Below are 26,862 nucleotides of genomic sequence, written 5' to 3' on the forward strand. Positions count from 1 at the left end.
GTGCTGATGAGTAGCTGATGCAGTTTCAGCAGCTGATGCTGAAATAACAGGCAAATAATTCTGAGGAGGTGGAGAAGAGATCGCAGGTTGGGGTTGGAGAGAGAGGAGTACAGAGTGCTCACCACAAAGGCAGAAGCATCACTCTGAGCAGACATTCACATCTTCCTGATGTTGAATCCCTTGATTGAATGTAAGCTGACCTAGCTTTTGACCTGGTGTGTAACTGCAACTGAGTGAATGCCAGGGGCAATAATTGAAGCCCTGGGTATTTTACGGCCCGCGGGCCATATCCGGCCCTTTGGTCGTTCCTGGCCGGCCCGGATGAGGTCAGTCTTAAATTAGAACATAAATGAAAAAGTATTTATGCCATGCACGCAATACAACTGTGTTGCTTTTGTTTTGAAAAGGATCCTTTTTTTATTTACGTATGGACGCACATGCACGTGTATGTGCGTACGTGCGCGCGTGAACAGCTAAAAGTGATGCTTGCTGGCTAGCCCTCAAAATGTCAGCTCACGCCGACAATTTATGTCATATCCCACAAAATCGCCAGAAACAGTAAACCATTTTCTGATGGAGAGTTTATTAAGGAGTGCTTGTTGGACTCTGCAGAACTAATATGCCCGGAGAAAAAGAATGCATTTGAGAATGTGCCCCTCTCCCAATGTACTGTAACGAGAAGGATTGGGGACATCTCGAGAAATCTGGAGCTTCAGCTGCAGAACAGAGCGGTCAACTTTGACTTTTTTTCCTTGGCTTTGGATGAGAGCTGCGACGTACGTGACACAGCCCAGCTACTCATCTTTGTACGTGTGATAACTACGGACTTTAAAATCACGGAAGTGCTGACAGCCATGCAGTCAATGAAAGGAATAACAACTGGTAATGATTTGTGCACGGAGGTAAATGCATGTTTGGACACGGGATTAAAATGGGACAAGCTGGCGGGTATGACAACGGATGGTTGTCCAAATCTAACGGGAAAAAATGTTGGACTCTTAAAGAGAATGCAGGAAAGAGTGACAGAAATTGACCCTGAACAGAAATTGGTATTTTTGCAACATACTATACATCAGGAAGTGTTGTGTAAGTCAGTGTTAAAAATTAACCATGTGGTTGATGTTGTAACTAAAATAGTTAACTTCATCAGGGCAAGAGCTTTGAATCACATGCAGTTTGTTGCACTTTTGGAGGAAAATGAGATTGAACATTGTGACATAGGCTACCACACAGCTGTCAGGTGGCTCAGCCTGGGCAAAATGCTGAAAAGTGTATCGGACCTGAGAGAAGAGATTCAAGATTTCTGTGTGAAGAAAGGGAATAGCATTCCACAGCTTTCAGATGCAGACTGGATTGCAGACCTTGGTTTTGCTGTTGATGTGACTGCATTTATGAATGAACTAAATGTGAAACTGCAGTGCAAGAGTCTTTTTGTGCATGAAATGTACAACTTGGTGAAGGCTTTTATGAGAAAGTTGCAGCTTTTCTCAAGCCAAATGGAGGACAACATTCTCACCCACTTGCCAACACTGAAGGAAGCCGTACCTTCAGCTGATCACCTCCACAGGTACTTATCTATGTTAGAAGCACTGCATGGTGAAGTTTCAAGGCGATTTCAAGATTTTAAAACGGTTGAGAATGAAATGCACATGATTTTTTTCCCCATTTACATGCAATGTGGAGAATGCACCTAGTGATGTTCAGCTTGAACTCATTGAATTGCAGTCTGACACACTTCTGGCAGAGTACTTTAGGTCAGTCTCACTGCTTGATTTTTACTCTTCCCTCAAAGAGGAGAACTTTCCACACATGAGGAGGCATGCTCAGAAGATTGTAGTCCTCTTTGGATCTACCTATATATGTGAACAGACATTCTCAGTGATGAAGTTCAACAAATCCAAATACAGATCATCTATCACTGATGATCACCTCTCAGCTGTCCTTCGCATATCCACCTCAGACATTCAACCAGATTTCAGTGCACTTGTTCAAGCCCAAAACAGACTGGAGTTTTCTCACTAAACAAGTAAAATGAACTGAAAAACATCAAAAGCACTTACTACTTTTTGTATAGAGTTGTTTGTTGTTTGTAATACTGAACAATAATGAAACAACTTTTCATTATTGGTTTGTGAGATTAACATGTTAAAAATAAAACGAAATACTGAAATTATTGTTTTTACTGTTTATTTCTTCTATATTTGACCTACTCCACAATTTCATATATTTATTGTAACAGAGTATCCTTATTGTTTTGATTATAAGTTTCAGTGCAAAACTATATAATTTAGTACTTTTTACAATGGGAGAAAATTAATACTGAGCAGAATTATGTTCAACTTATTGTTGGTTCAGCCCTCCAACACTCAGGTTTCTCATGTGCCCCCTTGGAAGAATTAATTGCCCACCCCTGCCTTAGATGGTATTTAATTAGCCACAAAAGGGTCTCAGGTTTTGGTGGAGTAGGGATATCAACCATGGGCATTCCTGCTCACAACATAATTCTAATAGAAGAGGGGTGACAGTTGGACTTTGGTGTAACACTACCCTGCTTTCCCACCTTCAAGTTCAACACTGGAGAGACAGAAAATTCCATCATGATTCACCTGATAAAAGTTTTACCCCCTTGTAGGAAAGTAAATGATGTAAAGTTCTGAACTGACATAGATGATCTCAAAAATGATAACTTCTGCTCTGACCTTCTTTGCCATCTGTACATTCTTTACAGCTCGACTGGAGCAGCCACAACAATGAATCATTTGCAACTTCAGAAGTAAATTCTCATATTGCTCTCACAGATACAAAGCTATCCAAGCTTTTTAATGTCGCTACAAGAGTATAATAAAGAACAAAACAAGGCTCTTCTGCAGGTCTAAATGTCTTGCTTCACATCACTCATCTTTGAACTTAGTGAAAAGATATATGCTATTTTGTTCCACCAAGCTAGTTGATGAAGGATGAACTGAAACCAACCTTTATAACCTACTAATTTTAATTACAGTGTAATGCATTACAAACATATGCCCTTATGACCATAAGTTTACTGTATCTCTGTTCAAAGAGGCTCAAATCCTAAAATTCTTTTCTAAGTCCTAATGGCACACAGCCATCCAACAGTTCTTGACTTCTCATAGAATCTTCAAATATGCAGACCCATTTAGTGCAGTAAGCTTTTCAACAGTACACCATAGTTTTCCCTTTCTGCATGGGGCTTGTCTTTGCTTGTCTTATTTTCCAACTAATAATCACTCCAGATATGCTCGTTAGTGAGCCCAGAACTGTTTAAGCAGCCTTAGAATATAGGCAGCCCTCAATTGATCCTGTTTCAAATAACATATTTTTGCCATAACACAAATTTAAGTTGGCTGCGCATTATTCCAATAAGATATGCCTGATTCATGGTAACATGATTACTATTGATTACTGATATGTTGACAGATGTATAAGCAGTGATCGAGGTGACCTTTAAAGGATGATTACATTTGTTCCTACCTCACAGAACACACTGTTTGTTTTCTAAACCACTTTACTCACTGTTCCAACGATCCAAGCTGTGCTTAGGACTCTTCCCATCTTCATTATCTTCTCCACATGTAGTTTTGTAACTAGTGGCAGATCTTGCATGTCATGTGACATGATGCAAGTGTTCAAAAAAGGATGGCAACAAAGACTGTCCACCAATGGCAACTATTACTTTTATTTCCATGGGTTTCTTTGAAAATTTTTGTTTCCAATAATGTGGTTTCATTTGATGTGGCAATTTTCAGGAATGTAACTACTATGTTATTTGAAGACTATCTCTAAGTCCCATCCTGGTTCCTAACAGATTAAATGTAACTAATGTTTTGGAACAGTCAAACATAAACAATTTTTGGAAATTTCTCTTATGTTACAATCATAGAATCCCTACTATGTGAAAGCAGACCATTTGGCCCAAGGAGTCCACTTTGACTCTCCAAAGAGCATCCAATCCAGATCCACCTCCCTACCCTAACCCTGCATTGCCCATGGCTATTCACCTAGTTTGCACATCCCTGGGCACTATGGGCAATTTAGCATGGCCAAACCACCTACCTTCCCATCTTTAGGACTGTGGAGGAAACCAGAGCAAACCCACTGGGGGAAACTGCAGGAAACCCACATTGACAGGGGAGAACATGCAAACCTCACACACACAGTCACCTGGGATGGAATCAAACCTTGGTCCTTAGCAATGTGAGGCAGCAGTGCTAACCCACTAAGTCACCACGCCCACCAACTGCTAGCTCTGACAGCACAAAAATGCATGTAAAAGATTCCTTACACTCGCAATGAATAGATTCAAAATACTTTAGAAACTAGACAGATCTTTTGTTAGAAGAACTTAAATAGGTTAAATTTAATATTGGCAAAATATGCTTATTAATCAAAATTATTGTATTGAAAAGTTCAAGGTACAAAAACCTCCTATGGGTTTTACCAGATTAGGTTTGTACACACTTGTTTTTAGATTAGATTCCCTACAGTGTGGAAACAGGCCTTTTGGCCCAACCAGTCCACACCGACCCTCCAAAGAGCAACCTATTTCCCTCAGACTAATGTACCTAATACTATAGGAGAAAGTGAGGTCTGCAGATGCTGGAGATCAGAGCTGGAAATGTGTTGCTGGAAAAGCGCAGCAGGTCAGGCAGCATCCAGGGAACAGGAGAATCGACGTTTCGGGCATAAGCCCTTCTTCAGGAAAGAAGAAGAGCTTATGCCCGAAACGTCGATTCTCCTGTTCCCTGGATGCTGCCTGACCTGCTGCGCTTTTCCAGCAACACATACCTAATACTATAGGCAATTTAGCACGGCCAACTCACCTGGCCTGCACATTTTTGGACTGTGGGAGGAAACCAGAGACCTAGAGGAAACCCACACACACAGTCAACCAAGGCTGTAATCGAACCTGGGACCCTGGTGCTTTAAGCCATTGTGCTGCCCTATTTGATGGTGCTTTCTGAGGATTTGCAATGCTAATCTGAGCACTGAAATGTAAAAGGGAAAAATATCAAAAACTGATTTAAATCAACCACATGATGAAGGAGCAGCACTCCGAAAGCTAGTGCTTCCAAATAAATCTGTTGGACTATAACCTGGTGTTGTGTGACTTTGAACTTCGTACACCCCAGTCCAACACTGGCACTCCAAATCATGATTTAAACCTGCATTGAATTGCAGGCTTTGGTCAGCAGGTGGCACCATAGTATGTTTTCCTCACAAGACATTCCAAACATTTCTAAGCAACTTTTAGTGCTCATTTTGGCCTCTAAATTTGGGATTTTTAAAGTCCAAAATAAAGATTTCTCAGAAATGTAATAAATACTTTTAGTATATTATTTGAATTGGCTCTTAATGCTTGAATTGAAGTCTTTTTCTTGGAGGCCTCAGCTTTTGACAAAAGAATGGGTTTGAAGCTGATACCTTCACTTGGAGCTGTAATCCTGCACTGCATTTGGATTTTATCACCTGAACATATGTACTGTTCATTGTTTCAAACAGTTTGTGTTTAAAAGAGTTTCAAGATTATTGGAAAAGTGCAAGGGGATACATTTCAAGAGCATTTCTGAAGTAATATTGACATTGAAAATTTAAAAGGTAAGTTAAATCAGCACATTGTCTCTGATGTGTGAGAGAGAAAAAAATGATATTGTGGATTGCATACTAGTTGAAACTAGCAAGTACTCTGAGGGCAACAGATGCAAAAATAGATTTGGAGTGGGTAGAGAAACAGTTCAGATAAAGAGGCCTTTAGCTTCTTTAACTTGTCCTTGAAGTAACTGAATGGAGGTAGGAGAGATAGGTGAAAGATTAACAATTAGCTGAATGATAGCTGAGCAAAAGAAAAAAAGGATAAAGAGCTTGCATGAATAGTTCAAAGGGAAAGAAGTATTAGTGGTGATAGGAGTGAGGGGTATGAAAAAAATTATATATTAGGAATATGGGGTTGGTGAATAGTAAGAATGACTGGGGATGTGAAACAAGGTTAGGATTGCATTTTCCTGACAGCTGTCAGTCCAGTGCCGGTAGTTCCTTTTCTCAGCATGCTATGCCACATAACTTGTTGTCGCTCACCAGCACAGAAAGAAGGATTATGACACAAAAAAATTGAGGTAAGAGGAACAGCAATGACAAAAAGAGAAATAAAATCAGAGAATAAGAGAGAATTAACGACATGAAGATGTACGTAGGTAACAGGGAGACCAACAATTCCAATTTCATTGTATACAATTTCCCAGGGCAGTTCTAGTGGGGACAGTGGTTAGTGTCCCTGCCTCTAAGCCAGAAACTCTGTGTTCTTCTCCAAGTCTTGATGGCCATGGAAGATGTTTTCATAATGTGGTCAATGAGGTTGGTTATCAACTTGGAAGTTGTTTCAATAAGTCTATAGCAGACAGTAAGTGTGAGAAAGTCTCCTGGTCAACCATGCTTGATGTGGAACAGCCTATCAAATTATAGCCTCTGGTAACAGGTTATAAGACCATAAGACATAGGAGTGGAAGTAAGGCCATTCGGCCCATCGAGTCCACTCCGCCATTCAATCATGGCTGATGCGCATTTCAGCTCCACTTACCAGCGTTCTCCCCGTAGCCCTTAATTCCTCTAGACAACAAGAATCTATCAATCTCGGCCTTGAAGACATTTAGCGTCCTGGCTTCCACTGCACTCCGTGGCAATGAATTCCACAGGCCCACCACTCTCTGGCTGAAGAAATGTCTCCGCATTTCTGTTCTGAAATGACCCCCTCTAATTCTAAGGCTGTGTCCACGGGTCCTAGTCTCCTCGTCTAACTGAAACAATTTCCTAGCATCCACCTTTTCCAAGCCATGTATTATTTTGTACGTCTCTATTAAGTCTCCCCTTAATCTTCTAAACTCCAACGAATACAATCCCAGTGTCCTCAGCCATTCCTCATATGTTAGACCTGTCATTCCAGGGATCATCCGTGTGAATCTCCGCTGGACACATTCCAGTGCCAGTATGTCCTTCCTGAGGTGTGGGGACCAAAACTGGACACAGTACTCCAAATGGGGCCTAACCAGAGCTTTATAAAGTCTTAGTAGTACATCTCTGCTTTTATATTCCAACCCTCTTGAGATAAGAGACAACATTGCATTCGCTTTCTTAATCACGGACTCAACCTGCATGTTTACCTTTAGAGAATCCTCGACTAGCACTCCCAGATCCCTTTGTGCTTTGGCTTTATTAATTTTCTCACCATTTAGAAAGTAGTCTATGCTTTTATTCTTTTTGCCAAAGTGCAAGACCTCGCACTTGCTCACGTTAAATTCTATCAGCCATTTCCTGGACCACTCTCCCAACCTGTCTAGATCCTTCTGTAGCCTCCCCACTTCCTCAATACTACCTGCCTGTCCACCTAACTTCGTATCATCGGCAAACTTCGCTAGAATGCCCCCGGTTCCCTCATCCAAATCATTAATATATAATGCGAACAGCTGTGGCCCCAGCACCGAACCCTGCGGGACACCGCTCGTCACCGGCTGCCATTCTGAAAAAGAACCTTTTATCCCAACTCTCTGCCTTCTGTTAGACAGCCAATCCTCAATCCATCCCAGCAGCTCACCTCGAACACCATGGGCCCTCACCTTGCTCAGCAGCCTCCCGTGTGGCACCTTATCAAAGGCCTTTTGAAAGTCTAGATAGATCACATCCACTGGGTTTCCCTGGTCTAACCTACTTGTTACCTCTTCAAAAAATTCCAACAAGTTTGTCAGGCATGACCTCCCTTTACTAAATCCATGTTGACTTGTTCTAATCAGATTCTGCTCTTCCAAGAATTTAGAAACCTCATCCTTAATGATGGATTCTAGAATTTTACCAACAACCGAGGTTAAGCTGATTGGCCTATAATTTTCCATCTTTTGCCTTGATCCTTTCTTGAACAAGGGGGTTACAACAGCCATCTTCCAATCATCCGGGACCTTTCCTGACTCCAGTGACTCTTGAAAGATCTCAACCAATGCCTCTGCTATTTCCTCAGCTACCTCTCTCAGAACTCTAGGGTGTATCCCATCGGGGCCAGGAGATTTATCAATTTTAAGACTTTTTAACTTTTCTAGCACTATCTCTTTCGTAATGGCAACCATACTCAACTCAGCCCCGTGACACCCTTTAATTTTTGGGATATTACTCATGTCTTCCACTGTGAATACTGAGGCAAAGTACATGTTAAGTTCTCCTGCTATTTCCTTATCTCCCATCACTAGGCTTCCTGCATCAGTTTGAAGTGGCCCAATGTCTACTTTTGCCTGTCGTTTGTTTCTTATGTACTGAAAGAAACTTTTACTATTATTTCTAATATTACTGACTAGCCTACCTTCATATTTGATCCTCTCCTTTCTTATTACACTCTTTGTTATCCTCTGTTTGCTTTTGTATCCTTCCCAATGACCTGTTTCAGGAAAACTTAGATATGCGAAGAGATGCTTATTATTTGTCTGCAATTAGGCATGAAAAAAATCTCTCAGGAGACTGACTCAAAATATGTTAAAATACTGCCTCAATACTTGAGCAGAGTTCTCACTAGTGTCCTAACCAATATTTAACCCCAGTCATATCATGAATGAATAGATTATCTCTTCATGATTCTACAGCCGCTTGGTGCTTTGCAGAGCCAAATTGGCTGCTGTGCTTTCTAAATTACAACAGTAAGTACTATTCAAAAGTACTTAATTCAATGTAAAGTGCGATTGGAATATCCTGACAAAAGTCTTGTTTGATCTCTATGTGCTGAATTAATGAACTTTGGCTAAAACAGTAGTCTATTCAAATTGACCTCTGAATTAAGAAGAGATTAATTAACAATGTCCTTATTCTGAAATGCTATTTAGTGATCAGTAATGTAAGATAAAATATGTTGGAATTGGTTAAGCATCATATTAGTTCAGCTGTGGTGTCCATGAATACTGACAGTCAAATGTGACTTGTGAAGACTGCTTTCAGTAAGGTACCAGACAGTAAATTCCACTTGTACAACTGGGGACAAGCAAGGAATTAACATATCCTTCTGATGAAGAGGATAGAATTAATGAGGGAGAAAAAAATCTTTGCGTGTTTCCCTGAATTGGGTGAGCAGGTAGCAGGATTAGAGTGGTGCTGGAAAAGCACAGCAGTTCGGACAGCATCCAAGGAGCAGGAAAATTGACGTTTCGGGCAAAAGCTCTTCATCAGGAATACAGGCAGAGTGCCTGAAGGGTGGAGAGGGCTTTTGCCCGAAACGTCGATTTTCCTGCTCCTTGATGCTGTCTAGCACCACTCTAATCCAGACTCTGGTTTCCAGCATCTGCAGTCATTGTTTTTACCCTTTACTGAGTAGAGTAGGTAGCAGCTTTGCTTTTGGCACCTGCCACTAGAGGATGCACAAGAGGCCAAGAGTGTCTAGGCTGACAACGGCTTCAAGCTGTAAATATATAGAACATGTACACTATTATTCAGAAGAACCAAAGAGTTAGACATGGACATGACGGTACTGGTCCGAACATGTCTTGTATACCTACATGGAACTCCATTTCGAACCAATACCACTCCAGGTTTACTGGTTATTACTGTTTTTGTTCTTCTACAATACTAACCGGCATTGTCACAAAGCAGAACAAATGATGACCAAAATTAGAAGTGGACTCTGAGGATATCACTAATCTGCATATTTCTACCTCACAATGCATTGTAGCACAAATGTGTTGCCGACAAATCTTACTACTTCCTTTAAACTTTTTGATATCACAACTTAGCAGCAAGATATTTAACTCCGAATAGATGTGCTGAGTACTGCCAAGTCTATAGCGGAAGTTTCATCATACGACCTCCCGTTTCTGAGCACTTTACACCCCTCCATCTCCAACACTTTTTCACTAACAAACCAAAGTGTTAAAAAATGCATCATTTTTGATTCTTTTGATTTTCGAAATTATCACATCAGTGTGGAGAAAATTTATCTTTAACTCCTGAAGATTCCAAGCTAGTCTCGCAAGGGTGACCACCTCCAGAACAACGCACCAAGTCTCCATGTTGTATATAGAGGTTAAATGTGTACTGTAGTTTTCTCAGACTGTGAATTGGGTACCTTGTCCCTATCTCCGACAGATGGTGCTCTTTGGCTGCCTGAGTGGAACCGATTGAATGAGCAAAGAGGGGAAAAAAAAAGCTGAGAGCGTTAACTGAGCTGCTGTTCCACCCTCTTTTTGTGTGTGTGCGCGCGTGAGACTGTGAATCTGTGTCAGGATTTGGAAGGATCACACAGATTAAATCCACTCTGGTTAGCAGCCGCTCTGCAAGGACCATTCGGCAACGTGATCATGGCAGTCTCGGTGCACAACGGCAGTGCCCTTCCTCCGGCTCCTCGGACACGGAGCTCTCCTTCCAGATACCTGTGGCTGTGCATTTCCTTCGGGCTTTTCCTGCTGCCGTCCGCTTTGGCCGGGATCTCCCTACACAGGGAGCGAACCGTGGGCACCAGCGTGGGGAGGCAGCAGCGCGGGGCTCGGGGTGAGCGGGCCGGATTGGCTGAGGGAGCTCGGGTGAAGAGGTCCTCTAGCCCGCAGCAGGAGCCGGCTCTCGTTAGCACTTCCTTCATCCTCAGAGGAGACGCTTCCCACAATCAGGCGATGGTGCACTGGACGGGGGAGAACAGCAGCGTAAGTCACCGCTTGGGGCTAAAGCTCGGCACTTTCCAAAACATGTGGAAACATTGTCCTGATGTTAAAAAATATGTATCGTTTGGGCACAAGCTTCCGTCAGGGCTTGATACCAATAGAACGTGAACCCTTTTGTCCTGGGTTTGGGTTGAGTACATTTATAACAGCTGAAGATACATTTTAACAATTGTAACATTTAGTTGGGATCCCTGTGCACGCGGTGACTCAGACATTGACTCACATCCCGGTATTAGCAGAAACTTCAAGAAATGCACACACACACGTTATAGATGTATTTACAGGGGAAAGGGCTACAACTGTGGAGAAAGAAGTGTCTGGAACTTTTTTTTGTTTGTGTTAAGAATTGTTTGGCCGAAGGAGATTAGAGCGCGCGCGCCAGGGATAAATTTGCGGCCTTTCGCCCTTCCCCGCTTTCCCACTGCTGACTATAATCCTCCTCACTGTATCTGTACCTCAGCCAGCGGGACATCTGCTCTGCCTGCCAGCGCTCCTTCTACCTTCCAACCAGCAGCTGCCAGTGTCACTTTTCACTCCGGAAAGCCGCTCCAGCCGCCTGGTGTGCAGAGCTATCAGGCTGTGCTACACGTGGTCACGGCGTGTTGACAGATATTTACATCTGGCAGAGAGCACCACCTTTATTTTGTGTATGCAGCACCCGTCAGAGATGTTCACTATCTTTTGCGTACATTTATTTGTAGGGCTTTGGTAAATTTCTGCAAGATTGAACATTATTGTTTGGTTAGACACTGAAAAGGAATAACTGGAAACAATGAATGCAGTTCAGGGCTGTGATGTGCAGCACCATTCTTTGCTCTTACTTTTTCCTCTCCTATGGAGTCTCTCAATTTCTTTACCTGTGAGATTGCAGGCCATTTGCTCTTGTAGGTACAGAGTGGTGCTGGTGAGTTTTTCACAGCTGGATCATCCTCTGTATTATCCTCTCATCCACATGTTCGCACTTTCCAGCAGATGTCACTTGAAAAATAAGAATGATGAATGGAAACCCTGACTTATTTTCCTCTTTTCTAACACAGCAATAATGAGCCTATTATTAGTAATCCCACTTCTATCCTGACAAAACAAGAATGTAACCTAGGGCCGAGATATACTCTGTCGGCTTGTGCCTTTAGTTTGTTGGCAATTGAGAAGTAGAATTCCATTGACTATTTCTAAAGCTCCTCTGACTGTCCTGCACACCTATGACAGGGATATGAATCCAGAGACTTTGGTTTAGACTATCTGTAGTTGATCTTGCATTGTTCCATACTACAATCTAGCTACAGGGAGAAAGTGAGGACGGCAGATGCTGGAGATTAGAGTCAAGAGTGTGGTGCTGGTAAAGCACAGCCGGTCAGACAGCATCCAAGGGAACAGAAGAATTGACATTTCAGGCATAAGCCCTTCATCAGGATTGGCTTATACCCAAGTGGCATCAGCCCATTCCTGATGAAGGGCTTATGCCCCGAACATTGACTCTCCTGCTCCTCGGATGCTGTCTGACCTGCTGTGCTTTTCCAACACAACACTCCCGACTACAGTCTTAGGATGTTGCTGAAATTGAATAAAAATTGTTCATTTGCCATTCCTCTACCAAGGACCCTATGACCATTCTCTCAGTGTTTGTCAACCTGAAACTGTCAGCACTTTGTGAAGTAAGAGATTACTTCATTGATATCAACATTTCATGACTAATCGTGTTCTACTCTGGCATTATGGTAACAGGATTCAGCATTTGACTTCACATCACTAAATACCAGGTGATATGTAATTCTTGTCGAGGAAATCACAGAGCCTCAAAATCGGAAGCAGCTTTGTTGTAATGGTGTCATATTTCAGTATTGGTAGCCATTTACCTATAGAAAGGATTTGGAATTACAACTTTGCTTTTAATGATTTTCTTTAAACAAAATGCATCATAATAAGGCTAAAATGCCTCCAGGATTAAAGAAGGTCAGTGTGCTGGCTTTTTAAAATCCTGTGGCTAAACAAACAACCTACTAGATTGTGCAGGTAGTTGTAAAACATCTTTTCTATTGGAGAGTCATTTGCGGCCTGTCTTAATGTCAGCACAAGGAGAAGGTAGAGCTTGGAACAGGGGCTGTGAAAGCTATCAGGTTTGTTAAGGAGAGAGCTGTTCATGAGGTAAAGTGTTTAGAAGAATGTTTGGTAGGAATTATTTTGTTTACACCAAAGTAATTCCTGAAGAAGGGCTCATGCCCGAAACGTCGATTCTCCTGTTCCTTGGATGCTGCCTGACCTGCTGCGCTTTTCCAGCAACACATTTTCAGCTCTGATCTCCAGCATATGCAGTCCTCACTTTCTCCCACCAAAGTAATCAACCCATGAATGAGAACCTGTTTGATGAGTACATTGTATTATTACATGAAGGTGGGTTGAATGAATTGAATGAAGTGAGTTTGGCTACAATAATACATGTTTGAAATATTGATACCATTAATGAATTAGATAATTGGTTTTGCATTTGGCCTCATCACACAAAAACCTTTGCTTGAACGACCTTTGTAAAGATTCAAGAATTAAAGGATGTGACTATATGGTTTAGACATAGAATAGACCTGGGAAATTATTCACAGTAGAATTGAATTTGCAGCTGTTGGTCATTTGAAATGAGCTTTGTTGAAAAGTGAATTTCTTTGAATGTGAGCTGAGCTAAAAGTTAGGATAGTGGAGAAGGCATTTGGTATTCTTGCCTTTATTGGTCAATTCATTGAGTAGAAGCATTGGGAGGTCATGTTGCAGCTGTACAAGACATTGGTTAGGCCACTATTGGAATACTGCATGCAATTCTGCTCTCCCTGCTATAGGAGAAAGTGAGGACTGCAGATGCTGGAGATCAGAGTCAAAAAGTGTGGTACTGGAAAAACGCAACAGGTCAGGTAGCATCCACGGAGCAGGAAAATCAATGTTTCAGGCATAAGCCCTTCATTGGGGAATTCTCCTTGTTATAGGAAGGATGTTGTGAAACTTGGAAGGGTTCAGAAAACATTTACAAGGATGTTGCCAGGGCCGGAGGGTTTGAGCTATCCGGAGAGGCTGAATAGACTGGGGCTGTTTTCCCAGGAGCACCGGAGGCTGAAAGGTGACCTTTTAGAGGTTTATAAAATCATGAGGGGCATGGATAGGGTAAAAGGACAACGTCTTTTCCCTGGGGTGGGAGAATCCAAAACTAGAGGGCATAATGTTAAGATGAGAAGGGAAAGATTTAAAAGGGACCTAAGGGGTAATCTTTTCATGCAGAAGGTGGTGCTTGTATGGAATGAGCGGCCAGAAGAAGAGGTGGAGGCTGGTACAATTACAACATTTAAAAGGCATCTGGATGGATATTTGAACAGGAGGGATTTATAGGGATATGGGCAAAATGCTGGCAAATGGGACTAGATTAATTTAGGATATAGATAATTGAGTAGAGAAGTTGTGAAGTTATTTTGCAAGTTTACAGGACATTGGTGATGCTGCATTGAGTGTATTGTGTCCAATTTTAGTCACTTTGTTATAGGAAGGATGTTATTAAACTAGAAAGAATGCAGAAGAAATTTAGAAGGATGTTGCCAGAGCTCAAGAGTCTGAATTATAGGGAGAGATTGGACAAACTAGGATTTTGTACATTAGAGTGTAGGAGGGGGGATCTTAGAGAAGTACATGAGATCATGAGAGGCATGCACTCTTTTTTTTTCCCAGGGTTGGGGAATCAAGGACTAGAGTTTAAGGTTAGAGGGGAAAGAATAAAATGGAGCCTGAGGGGCAACAATTATTTACACATAGGGTGATGGGAATGTGGAATGAGCTGCCAGCAGGAGTGCTTGAGGCGGGTACATTAACAACATTTAAAAGGCATTTGGACAAATGTGTGGATAGGAAAAGTTTCGAAGGATATGGGCCAAGTGCAGGGAAATGGGTCAGCATTCGATGGACATTTGGGTCAGCATAGACCAGTTTGGGCCAAAGGACCTGTCTCTGTGCTGTAGGATTCTATGATATCTGGTCAGCATGGATGAGTTGTACCAAAGGATCTGCTTCTGTGTTGTATACCTCTATTACTCTAAATGAGCCAGTATCCTCATTCAGTACCCTTGTGGACTGAAGGTCTGTAATTTTCTAATGAAGGGTGTATGTTAACTGTTCCATTAATTTATTTCCACTTTCTTTTTTGATACACAGTTTCTGACTAAGACAGGTCGCTCCAGTGCCTTGTCTAACTCTTTGTCCTTCACATAGGAGCCAAAATATGAATGTCATAGACTGGATATTTTCCAATCAACCTCTTCTGAGATGTTCTTACACACGTGAAGGAGGTGTGACTTGAACTCAGTCCTCCTGTCTCAGAAGTAGGACTATCCCACTGCACTGCAAGAGCCCTTCAAGCACTTGTAAAGACTCATCTGAATCAGGATCACATCAGTTGCTGAATTTAAGACATTGTTAAATAATCTGCATAGATGAGTTACAATGCCCATCTGAGGTAGGTGGGACTTGAATCCAGGCTTCCTGGCATAGAGGCAAGGACACTATTATTGCATCACAAGAGCCTTCCTGTCACAAGCTTTTGTTTTAACCCGGGATTTCCTAACCAACCTGTTCAGAGATACATCCCTGGAGCAGGTGGGACTTTGAATGTGGCCCTTCTTATCCAGAGGTAGGAACACTACCACTTGTCACAGGCGCTGTCTTGTTACAGGCTGTATTTCTTTCTCCCAATCAACCTGCAGAGATGTTATTATGTACTTATGCAGCAGTTGGGACTTGAACCCAGGCCTTCTAGCTCAGGGATAAGGAGACTCCTCTGTGCTACAAGAGTTGTAGGAAAGGGGGATCAACTGAGTCCTATTCACTCTTTACCAGCATCTATGTGCAAACACTTTGTATAAGTTACTTGCTGAAAGCAATCTGGAGTGAGACTCCTGTTGATTTTTGCTTCTCCTTAGTCTGGGCTGCTAAGAAATTGTATGTTTATTACTAACCTGTTTAACATTGATCTGGATTTATCAGTATTGGACTGGGGTGGATAAGCTTAAAAATCACACAACACCAGATTATAGTACAACAGGTATATTTGGAAGTACAGGCTTTCGGAGCGCTGCTCCTTCGTCAGGTATCTAGTAGGGCAGGATCATAGGATACCGAATTTATAGTAAAAGATCAAAGTGTCATACAACTGATGCAATCTTTTACTACAAATTCTGTCCTATGAGCCTGCCCCATGAGCTACCTGATGAAGGAGCAGCTCTCTGAAAGCCTGTATTTCCAAATAAACCTGTTGGACTATGATGTCTGATTGTGTGATTTTTAAATCCATTTAATATTAGCTAACTTAATGCAAGCTGGCTATCCAAACTTAAGACTTTCTTGCTATTCATGGCTGAGTTGCAATAACAAAAACAGATTGCAATGATGTGGTACCTTTTAATGTGATAAAAAGCCTGAGTTGCTTAAGAGGAGAGTTACTAGTTTCATACTGTAGCACATAAGAAAATATTTGGGCAGCTGATTAGATCTTTGGTGTTATGAAGGTGTAAGGGGTACTGTACCTTTAAGACAGTTGAAAGCTAGCAAGGACTTAGAGAGGCACAGAGAGTCTGGAACAAGGTAGCCATGTAATGCTTGGTCAGAACAGCTGGCACTGGCTGGGTTGCTATGAAACAAAAATAAATTCAAATTGGGCCAATCAGTTTAAATTATGCCCCAAGATACCAAACTCCAATCAAATTTGAATTTGGTACTTTGACAATATTAAAACCAATGAAACAATCTGATGTTTTGGAGTATAAAACCGAAAAAAATTGAACAGTTGAGAAAGAACTGCTAAAAGGCCAACAGATATAGGCTGCTAGTAAGAACTCTGAGAGGTACCTGTCTGCAGAAGGGGTTTGCACAGAAAAAGCATCGACACCGACCTGGAGAGCAAATCTACAGAGGAAGATACAAAGAGAACATTCAACTATTGGCTAGTTTTGAAATTTAATTTTCTGTTCATTTTAGTTGGGGGTTTTATTGGACCAGTATTGATAGATTAGAGAAAAGAGTTGTGAATAGTAGTTAGTTAATTATTCTCTGTTGGACTTTAAAAAGATAAAGTTGTTAATTTTTACTTTAAGTAGTGACTTTTGAGATAGTTCTTTGCCTCTTGAATTTTTGAAGATTACGGCATGGGGTAAATCTTTTCTGTGTTGCTGGTTTAAATTAGCAGGGGGGGGGTTAACCCCCGTGTTGTAACAGTTTGATGGCTGTCATCTGAGATTTGAACAGGTTTAGACAGAATTGAAAGTATTTGGGGTACAAGAAAGCCCAGTAGATTTAAACACTTGCAGATCAGTGTCCTGGATCTTTAAATAAAATGTAGGTGAGACAATTTGTTTAATTTTGTTGATTTGTGGCTGATTAAATTAAAAGTGAAAGAAATGGCTCTTAAAATTGCGAGATCCCTGGTTAAAATCCCCATGCTGTAATCTGTGAAAATTCAAGAAGCAAAGAACTATCCCAAAAGTTCTATTTAAAGTAAAAATAAACAACTTTATTTTTTAAAAGTCTAATAGAGAATACCAGCCAGCTGTCAAATCTTCTCTTTGTATCTTCCTCTGTAGATTTATCTCCAGTTCGGTGTCAATGCTTTTTCTGTGCAAACTCCTTCTCCAGACAGGTACCTTTCAGAGAGTTCTTACTAGCAGCCTACATATGTTGGTCTTTTGGCAATTCTTCCTCAAATGTTCAATTTTTTTTTGGTTTTATATCCCAAAACATTTGATCATTTCATTGTATTTAATATTGTCAAAATGCCAAATTCAAACTTGATTGGAGTTTGGTATCTTGGGGCATAATTTAAACTGATTGGTCCAATTTGCATTTGTTTTTGTCTCCTAGCACCCCAGCCAGTGCTAACTGTTCTGACCAAGCGTTGCATTGTTACCTTGTTCTGGACTCTCTGTGCCTCTCTAAGTCCTTTCTAGCTTTCAACTCATTTAAAGGTACAGTACCCCTTACACCTTCGTAACATTGGTCAGTGAAAGAGATTTTATGGAGCATCATAAAGGAGGTAAAAAAGGAAGAGTAGTAGAAAGGTTGGAGGAAATTCCAGAGCCTATAGCCTTCACAGTTAAAGATAGTTGAATAATTAAAATCTACTATTTACAAGTGGCCAGAATTGGAGTACAGATATCTTGACGAAGGGATATGGTTGAATGAATTGAGGTGAATATAGAAATAAGGATGGGTGAGACCCTGTTTCACAAAAAAAAATCCAAAATCAAGGTGGATATTATTAATGTTCTTTCTTAAGAACTGGCTCAGTCACCATCAAAAATTGCCATAATTACCCCAGCAATCACCTTTGCCTCAAAAAGTCAATCCTCAACCCCTCAGTCCTTGAAACTATTAGTTCAACTCCAAGCTCCAGTTACTCTCAAAGTCCTCAAATGTGTTTTATGTGTTGGACTATATGAATTTCAGATTTAAGATTTTTTAAAAAATTGTCAAGGCAGATTTTGCTGTCTTGCCAACAAGATAACAGATAAGGTGTAATCTTCTGACATCATGCTATTGGCAGTGAGACTTGCCTGACAAGTGAAGATATCAAATTCAGGAGGGTAATGTGGAGAATTTCCATCTATTTGATCCATCATTTTAAAAAAAAAATAAAGTCCCTCTCCGCCTGTCATTTTACAATAACCGCTATGTTTCTCTTTGTCTCTGCTCCTGTTTAAAATTATAATAATGAATATAACTATAATCAAAAAGAAAAGGCAGATATATGACATTCCATAAACCATCCTGATACTTTGGGTTCTGAAGAAGGGTCACTGGACCTGAAACATAAACTCTGACTTCTCTCAAGAGGTGCTGCCAGGCCAGCTGATTTTTTTCCAGCAACTTCTGGTTTTGTTTCTGATTCTTTCGGTGTTGCTCCAAGTTCTAGGTTCGTCATATGAACATGTGTGTACCTATCTTTCATATGAGAGTCCCTCCACCTCCTTTCTCTCTCCTTTTATCCTGTTCCTAACAGATACCACAACAGCGTTCTCTTTCTACACATCAAATGTACACCATCTGCCTTAGACAGAATGACAACTGACACAGACATAAACGTTAAGTTGATTACTATTGCTGCTTTGGCATATCTCACTGTTGTTCCTATTTCTATTATAGCACTGTTTTAATATTGCTCTTTATTTTTGGAGTAATTGAAAGCAGCAAAACAGTAACCTGTTTTTCCTCCCTTATGTTTGATTATTTTTCCAAATTGAAAATATTCATTGTTGTTACAGACACAAGGTGATTTCGAACGATTAGAGATTGATTAATTGTAAATCTTTCCATGTTTTTCAAAAAATGTACACTTATGAGATATATTAAATGTTGATGTCAAGCAGGTAAATGCACTTTGTATGACCTGTGCTTGTGACAGCAGTGAGGCATAATCATTTTTCTAATGTAGCTGGTATTCTTTACAAGAGGGAAATATCATCTAGTCTCATTCTTTGGGAAATGCTTTTCAGACAATCCTACTAAATGCAGTTATTTGGTCTCATATTTAATACGTTAAAGTATAACATGTCAATTTAGTCAAGGATATTAATAAATTATATTTCTTTACTAAACTCTTGCAGCATAATTTCATATACTCTCTTATGGATGAAAAAGTTCAAAAACTGTTTAATATAGATACAATGTAAATTTGCCAGTTCCCGTTGTGAAGATTCTATGGCTTTAAGAAGTATAGAGTCATAGAGATGTACAGCACAGAAACAGACCCTTCGGTCCAACTCGTCCATGCCGACCAGATATCTCAACCCAAACTAGTCCCACCTGCCAGCACCTGACTCATATCCCTCTAAACCCTTCCTATTCATATACCCTTTGTCCTTTTTTTATGAAAAAAGGTTGAGACAGAGGTAGCAAGCAGTCTGGTCAAAGTCAATAGGGCAAACACCTTATGAGGCCTTGGGGCGTTTCTCCTTCTTTTTCCCTCTCATGGCTTTCCCTTTTACCTGAGGTAAACTATCGTTACTATCTTCAATGAGATGTTCTTTTCCCTTACCACTTGTGGATTTTTCTTTTTCCCTAACTTCTATCCGTCACAGATTGAAATTGATGTCATAGAATCCCTAGAGTGTAGAAGCGGGGCATTTGACTCATTGAGTTCTCACCAACCCTGCAAAGAGCATACCACCCAGATCCACATTCCCCCTACTCTCTGCTTGTCACACTGCATTTCCCAAGGCTAACCCACGCAGGCTGTACATCTCTAGATAATATGGGCAATTTAGCATGGCCAATCCACCTAACTTGCACATCTTTGGACTGTGGAAGGAAATTGGATCACCTGGAAGAAACCCATGCACACATGGGGAAAACATGCAAACTTCACACAGAACCTGGACCCCGTCTCTTTGACACAGCAGTGCTAATCACTGAGCCACCATATCATTGGAAGCCAAACTTCAATTTATGAACCAGCTCATAATCATCTGCCATTTCCATTGTTAATCTTACAGTCCTAACTCTCTCTTTCTCCCTTTCTTCTGCTCAGGCCATTCTTTCCTATTCTTTTTCTTTTGCTTTTCATCCTAATTCAAACTGTTTCATTTCCCTTTCTATTTCTTTTTGTTCTGCCAGCCTATTCTTTCTTTTTCGTTTTCCCTTGCATTGCCTCTAATACAAGCTGCTTCATTTGCAATTGAAGCTTAGCAATCTCTAATGATTCTGATTCCTGGCAATGGCAAATGTACAGCTATTGCTGCAATTTTTTACCCTTTCCTCATAGATACAGACAATGCCAATTTAAACTTGTTTAGCAATTTCAAAAGCTTTGCCTTGCTCACTTTCTGAAAAACACCCAAAGTACCTTCTTCCACCTCCAGGAAACTCTTAGTTACAGAAAGAGCCATTATTACACAAGGCACACACTGTTTAAACAACGAAATGCAACAAACAAAAAAAAAAATCAACACTCACTGTCTTTGAGTCCAATAATCGTAAACCCGACCTGGAATTAGAGATTTTGATCCCAACAAGAGCCCCCAATTTGTTATGGACCAGACCAAGCCCCCTCAACTATATTAAGAAGATAGTCTAGACCCTAAATTCTTGTTTTAAGACCATAAGACCATAAGACATAGGAGTAAGGCCAATCGGCCCATTGAGTCCACTCCGCCATTCAAGCATGGCTGATGGGCATTTCAACTCCACAAAAAGGTAAGTGTGAGGTATTGCATTTCACATGCAATTTGATTAGTCAAAACACACTTTTCTTTTCTTTTAATCGCAGTGTAAAAATAAAGAATTGGCATAACTGTAACTCTTTTGAAATGCTTAACAAAGTAATGCTAAATAATTACTAATTAACTGTTCCAATATGGTAAGATTTCATAAACACATCCGACGTAAAGGCAAATTCAGTAAAATAGACTTGTCTGACATACAATTCTAGCAGCAGGAAGAAAACCCCAGTTTTTAGCTATAACAAAGAGGAATATGAGCTTCCACATCTGGTTTCAAGACCCCAGCAACTGGAGAAAGTTAAAACCAAACATTTTGGTTCTGTGGGAGCCTGACCCGACCCATTCAGGTTGCTTCTATTGTTCCAATTTTGAACAAAAAAGTCCCAGGTCTCACAAGCTATTTACTTTTTGGCTTTGAACAGATTGCACTTCACCTCAGTCTCAACCATTCTATATTAAAAAAAAAACAGGACAAATACACCTCTTAAAGCCATGGCATCGTCACACATTGGTGATTATTTTTCAGAGATAGGATTGATATCTTGTACCTTAGCCAGTTGTCCACAGTGATAGGATTATAATTCTGTCTCTTTTCCATCCCTGTGGTTCATGTCTTTTGCGAGTGTAAAATTTCTAAAGTACTGCACATCTTATCAATTCCTTTTTGACATATGTGAAACTGTGAAGCTGAAATATTAAAAGAAGAGTACTCATTAACCTAATGTTAAGACCTGTAATCTGATGAGTTTCTCGAAGATCACAATCAAAATCTTACTACAAAGCAGCTCTGTGTCTGCTTTCTTTTGAAGGCATTTACATTTAACCAAAAAATATTATTTGCTTTGACAGTCTTATTCTTCTCAACAAGGAGCAAGTGAAGACTGCAGATGCTGGATGTCAGAGTTGAGAGTGTGGTGCTGGAAAAGCACAGCAGGTCAGGCAGCATCTGAGGAGCAGGAGAATCGACATTTCGGGCAAGAACCCTTCATCCCTGATGAAAGGCTCTTGCCTGAAACGTCAATTCTCCTGCTCCTCAGATGCTGCCTGACCTGCTGTGCTTTTCCAGCACCACACACTCAACTTATTCTTCTCAATCCCAGGTCTAATAAGATATGAGGGCTGGAGGGCTGCTAAATGAAGTGTATGAATCAAATTGACCAACAAGTCCCTTTAGGACCACAAATGAGGCAAAAGATGGGTCAGAAATATCTACAGAGCTTTGCTGTGAGTATCAGTGAACTGCCAGAAGTAGTATATGTTGCAGTAACATATGGAGTTATTTTGAAGAGATGTAACAGAACTCATTTTGACATGGATGAAGACAACAAACTTAAATAGCATTTTTTAACATTGAGAGATGTAAAGGTAAGCTCACCATAGTCCAGAGAGAGACAACTGATGGTGATTTAATCTGAGGGCCACCACACCTCGCATGAGGGCAAGAGGTTGAGAAGGTGGGACCTTCTTGGTAACTTTGGCCGGTCCAGGGATTGAATTCATGCTATTGGCATCATGCTGCATTGCAAACCAGCCATTGAACCAACTGAGCCAACCACCTTCCATAATGGAAGTACAATCAGACACAAATAGACATCACCAAAGGATGAAATGTTGGCAGTTGTGAAAAATGGAGTAAAAATGGTGGGTTTTAGAGAGAAATGAAAGTGAGAAATTTGAGGAAGGGCATTCCAGAGTATAGAGCTGAGATAACAACATAAAAACTAGGAACAGGATTAGGCCATTGAGCCCCTCTTACTTGCTCCATCATTTAATACAATCATGACAGATCTCATCTTGGCCTCAACTTCAGTTTCCTGCTTGATCTCCACAACCCTTCAACTTTATGAGTAATTAAAAATCTGGCCATCTCCTCCTCAAATTTACTCAACTTCCCAGCATTCACAACACTCGGGTAGTGAGTTCCAGTCGTCATCTCTGTTTCAAATTTTCTACACTTTACCTTAAGACTATGACCTCTTCTTTTAGCTTTCTCTGCATATGGAAACATACTTCCTTTGCCTACTTTGTCATCATATCCCTTTTACCTTTTTATATACCCAAACTAAACCTCCTCTCTTTCTTCTAAACTCGAGAAAGTATCAGACTAAACTGCTGAATCTCTCTTCATAAGACAAACCTCTCATCTCTGAAATCAATCTAGTAAACCTTCGCTGTACTGTCTCCAATGTAACTACATTTCTCCTTAAGGGGACCAAAGTTGTCCCAATACGTCAGGTCTCACTAGTGCCTTGTATATGATGCAAAGTGCCATTAAAAGAAACATGAGCTTTGAACCACGATGCCATTTTTTTCCACATGATGTGAATTACCAGATAATCCTTACAAGATCTCTTGGTTTATACAACCTCAGAGCATCTGTGCAATTAATGTATCATTGATGTTGATGTATCTGTATTGTACTGATTGCACCATTTGATTCATGATGCAAAATAATTTAATTTTTAATTCTTTTTGCATTTATTTTCACCTTCACCCAAGGTCCTTGCCACTGGCATAACGCATTAATATTCAGATGTGAAATGGGCAGATGTTTTCTTTCAGGATGGATTAACAATATAGGTTTGGAATTGGTGCGGTGAATACCAAATTGATTCTCCCATCCTGCAATTATTTTCTTACCATTCCACTGCACACAAGCACCGTCCCCTCCATTCCCACTCACCTCCACACTCTCAGTCCATCACATCTCCTTTGCTTGTTAAATTTTAGAATATAAATGAAGGTAATTTTACAAGTAGGAACCTTGCCCAGCCTCAGTGTGTATCAAAATATCATGGGCACATTGTCTGCAATTTCCCATCCAATGACTTTGAAGTTTTCCAGTTTGTTTATCAAAAATTATGTTAATGCTTGGAGCTTAAATGCTGAGTACAATCACTCTAGAGGCACTGTGAATGCTCATGCACTGACTGTCCTTCCTGTCATAACCTATCTACTTTCAAAGCTTTAAATCTGACAAATAACTGGAACAAAAAAAGCTTTTGGAAATGCTGTAAGTTTCCTTTCAGCATTAATCTATGTGCAGTACCAAATATAGTTAGATTAAATATTAGCATACAGTTACAGATTATTTTTATCAACACCTGAATTATTTTAACAATTGAATTAAATGCCAGAAAAATGTTGGTGTATTATTTAAGATCAGGAAACTTGTGTATGAAGAAAGGTCATTTAGAAGGGCATGAGATAGGACAAAGTGACTTGTATAATAGGAGGCAAATTATTCAATTTGCACTAAGAGGCGGAGGAAAGGGCAACCTGATGGTTGGAGGGTGTCATAGGCAAGAAATATTATTCCTTTTCATTAACTTATACTATCTCAATCAATTCTAATTGCTGCAAATGAATAGGCTGTTTCTCAGGGTAACTAAGAACCTTGATGCTGTGGGAGTCGCCTTGCGGCCACAGCACATATGGATGGTAGATTTCCTTCCAACGAGAACCACATTGGTTTTTAAGAAGGCCAGCTTTATTTTCCAGATTTATTCTGGCTGTAACAGTGGGATTTAAACCCATGTTTCCCAGACCATTAGTCTGGGCCTTTGGAATACTAGGTCCAACAACATTGCCAGTAGATTCAAAAAGGTTGGCATTGGAAAAACACAGCAATTCAAGCAGCATTCAAGGAGCAGGAGAGTTGACATTTACGACATAAGCCCTTCATCCTGATGAAGGCTTATGCCCGAAATGTAAACTCTCCTGCTCCTCGGATACTGCCTGAGGTGCTGAGCTTTTCCAGTGCCACCCTTTTCAACTCTGACTTCTCCAACATCTGCAGTCCTCACTTTCTCTAACATTACCACTGCACCACCATCTCCTCAAGCTTATTTGTTTCCTATTTGTAAGAAAAACATTCTTATTCGTAAAATCATCTCCACTTACATTCTAAGATGCAATGAGAACAGAGATTTTGGAAAGAGAAGTTGGACTTTTAAGCAAACATCTAATTCCAAACCAGTGTCATTGCTGTGACATCATGTGACTCAAGGCAATCAATTCAAACGTTACTTTATAATGGATGATACTAATATTGAAATTTTACAAAACCCATTTGAGAAAGTGAAGGTTCACTCATCTTAAAGAATTTTAGTAAATTGATCAAACAAGATAAATCATAGGGAAATTTGCTTAACCAAACAACCCAAAATGTTCAATGTATAAGTGAGGTATAAAATATTGTGGTTTCTTGGAAGCTTGAAGCTTTTCTAAAGCCTTGCCGTAAACTGTGTGCTATTGACATCAGCTCAAAATCCTTCCCCAACCACCACCAGACTGAAAGTAGATTCCACCCCCCCCACCCAATAATCTTAATTTTCCCTGAGTTTTCAGCCTCTAAGCCTCAAATACTTTCTCTTTTGCGAAGCCTACCTCTCTACACTTCTGTAATTTTGGCAGCTTCTACACCTATCTTATTTGCCACTGAAATCCTCAGCCATTCCATTGTTACTTTTCACCCTGCATCATCAATAAACTTTAGCTCATTCTAAATTCTTTTTCCTGTATTAAGATGTACTCAGACATTCTTATTCCGCTATGGCCTGATCCTAATGCCTCAACTAAAAAAGAACATGCTAAAATCCCTCAATGTCCTTCTTTTTCTAGTAACCTCATCCATACCTTACCCCCTTCCCCACCTCACCTTAAATTCTTCATTCCTCTAATCTTGGTATTATGATCTATTTCCTCCATGCCACTGTGAAATGCTTTGATTTTTTTTTGCATTGAGAGAATCTTAAATGTTGATGTTGTTGGTTAAACCTTGTACAGGTTGAGTGGGTGGCACAGTGGCACAGTGGTTAGCACTGCTGCCTCACAGCGCCAGAGACCCAGGTTCAATTCCCGCCTCAGGCGACTGACTGTGTGGAGTTTGCACATTCTTCCCATGTCTGCGTGGGTTTCCTCCGGGTGCTCCGGTTTCCTCCCACAGTCCAAAGATGTGCAGGTCAGGTGAATTGGCCATGCTAAATTGTCCGTAGTGTTAGGTAAGGGGTAAATGTAGGGGTATGGGTGGTTGGCGGGTCGGTGTGAACTTGTTGGGCCGAAGGGCCTGTTTCCACACTGTAAAGTAATCTAATCTATATTAGCTGATGTTTGGGCTAAGACTAATTCTTTATTAATAAACCTGTACACAGGTGCCAGACAAATAATGTCATTTACTTTTCTCTCTTAACTGCTTACAGCCTAGTTATTAAAAATCCTTGAATATGTGGGAATATCATAAGCCACCTGCAATTATACAATAAGCCCTCTGGTTTTCTATTTGTCATTTAGAGTGAATGCCACTGTGTTGTGATTTTATACATAAGGAATATATAAAACAATGTTTGACAGTGTAGTAACAGTCCATATCTGTATATATTGGCAGATTGTGATAGTGTCCATCAACAACCTTGGTGAGGAGGTCTTCTGCAGCAATGGTACAGTTCCTGTTTTTAAGCTGGAAAGTTTAAGTTCCAGTACCACCCCAGGATGTGGTGTCCACTGAGATGTGCCCTAACAGGTCCGAAGAGTTTGATTTAAAGAAAACTGCTTAGTCCGTAGTCCTTCTTGCAACAAATGAAGTTGTTTATATTGAACTATTACTTCAGCGTAAATACATTGAAATTAGAAAATGAACAGTACTAAACCATAATTTAGTTACATTTATCAGTTGTTCTGAATATACGCAGTTTGTTGTCGCTGCATCTTTGAAAGCTCACAAATTTAGTGTTAATGTGAAGAGGGTTTCCTCCACGTCTATTCTAAAGTTGTGTGGAGTAAATAGTGGATTCCAACTCCCCCCCCCCCCCAACCCCTCACCCCAATCCCACCCTCTACATAAATAAACCTTTCCTAATCCGGTCATGCAGCAGTCTACTTTTGCTGGGCTATTTGGAGACTGAAGGCTGGGAGACTTGCTTGTTTGAGATAAGTAC

The 26,862-nt window shown here is 40.5% G+C and overlaps 2 protein-coding genes across 5 annotated transcripts in view; both read left to right on the forward strand.

Moving 5' to 3' along the window:
* Positions 1 to 237: 237 nt before the first annotated feature.
* LOC148152081 (general transcription factor II-I repeat domain-containing protein 2A-like) lies at positions 238 to 1,694 on the forward strand. Its single transcript, XM_087997166.1, has 2 exons — positions 238 to 326; positions 554 to 1,694. The coding sequence occupies exons 1-2, from the start codon at positions 238 to 240 to the stop codon at positions 1,692 to 1,694; spliced, it is 1,230 nt and encodes a 409-aa protein (XP_087853292.1).
* Positions 1,695 to 9,429: 7,735 nt separating this feature from the next.
* Positions 9,430 to 26,862, forward strand: part of sorcs2 (sortilin-related VPS10 domain containing receptor 2) — a 627,727-nt gene continuing 610,294 nt past the window's right edge. For 2 of the 4 annotated variants that reach the window (XM_043698404.2, XM_043698411.2), the window contains exon 1: positions 9,431 to 10,673. In XM_043698404.2, coding sequence (XP_043554339.1) covers positions 10,335 to 10,673 — 339 coding nt within the window. In that variant the 5' untranslated portion in view covers positions 9,431 to 10,334. Of the gene's footprint in view, positions 10,674 to 26,862 lie in introns of all 4 variants that reach the window. The other 2 variants (XM_087978909.1, XM_043698394.2) reach the window with 2 other exon arrangements.

Source organism: Chiloscyllium plagiosum, unplaced genomic scaffold (genome assembly GCF_037043375.1).
Source record: "Chiloscyllium plagiosum isolate Xiang-an unplaced genomic scaffold, Cpla_swu_hap1 HiC_scaffold_1, whole genome shotgun sequence".
In the NCBI taxonomy this organism is placed as follows: domain Eukaryota; kingdom Metazoa; phylum Chordata; class Chondrichthyes; order Orectolobiformes; family Hemiscylliidae; genus Chiloscyllium; species Chiloscyllium plagiosum.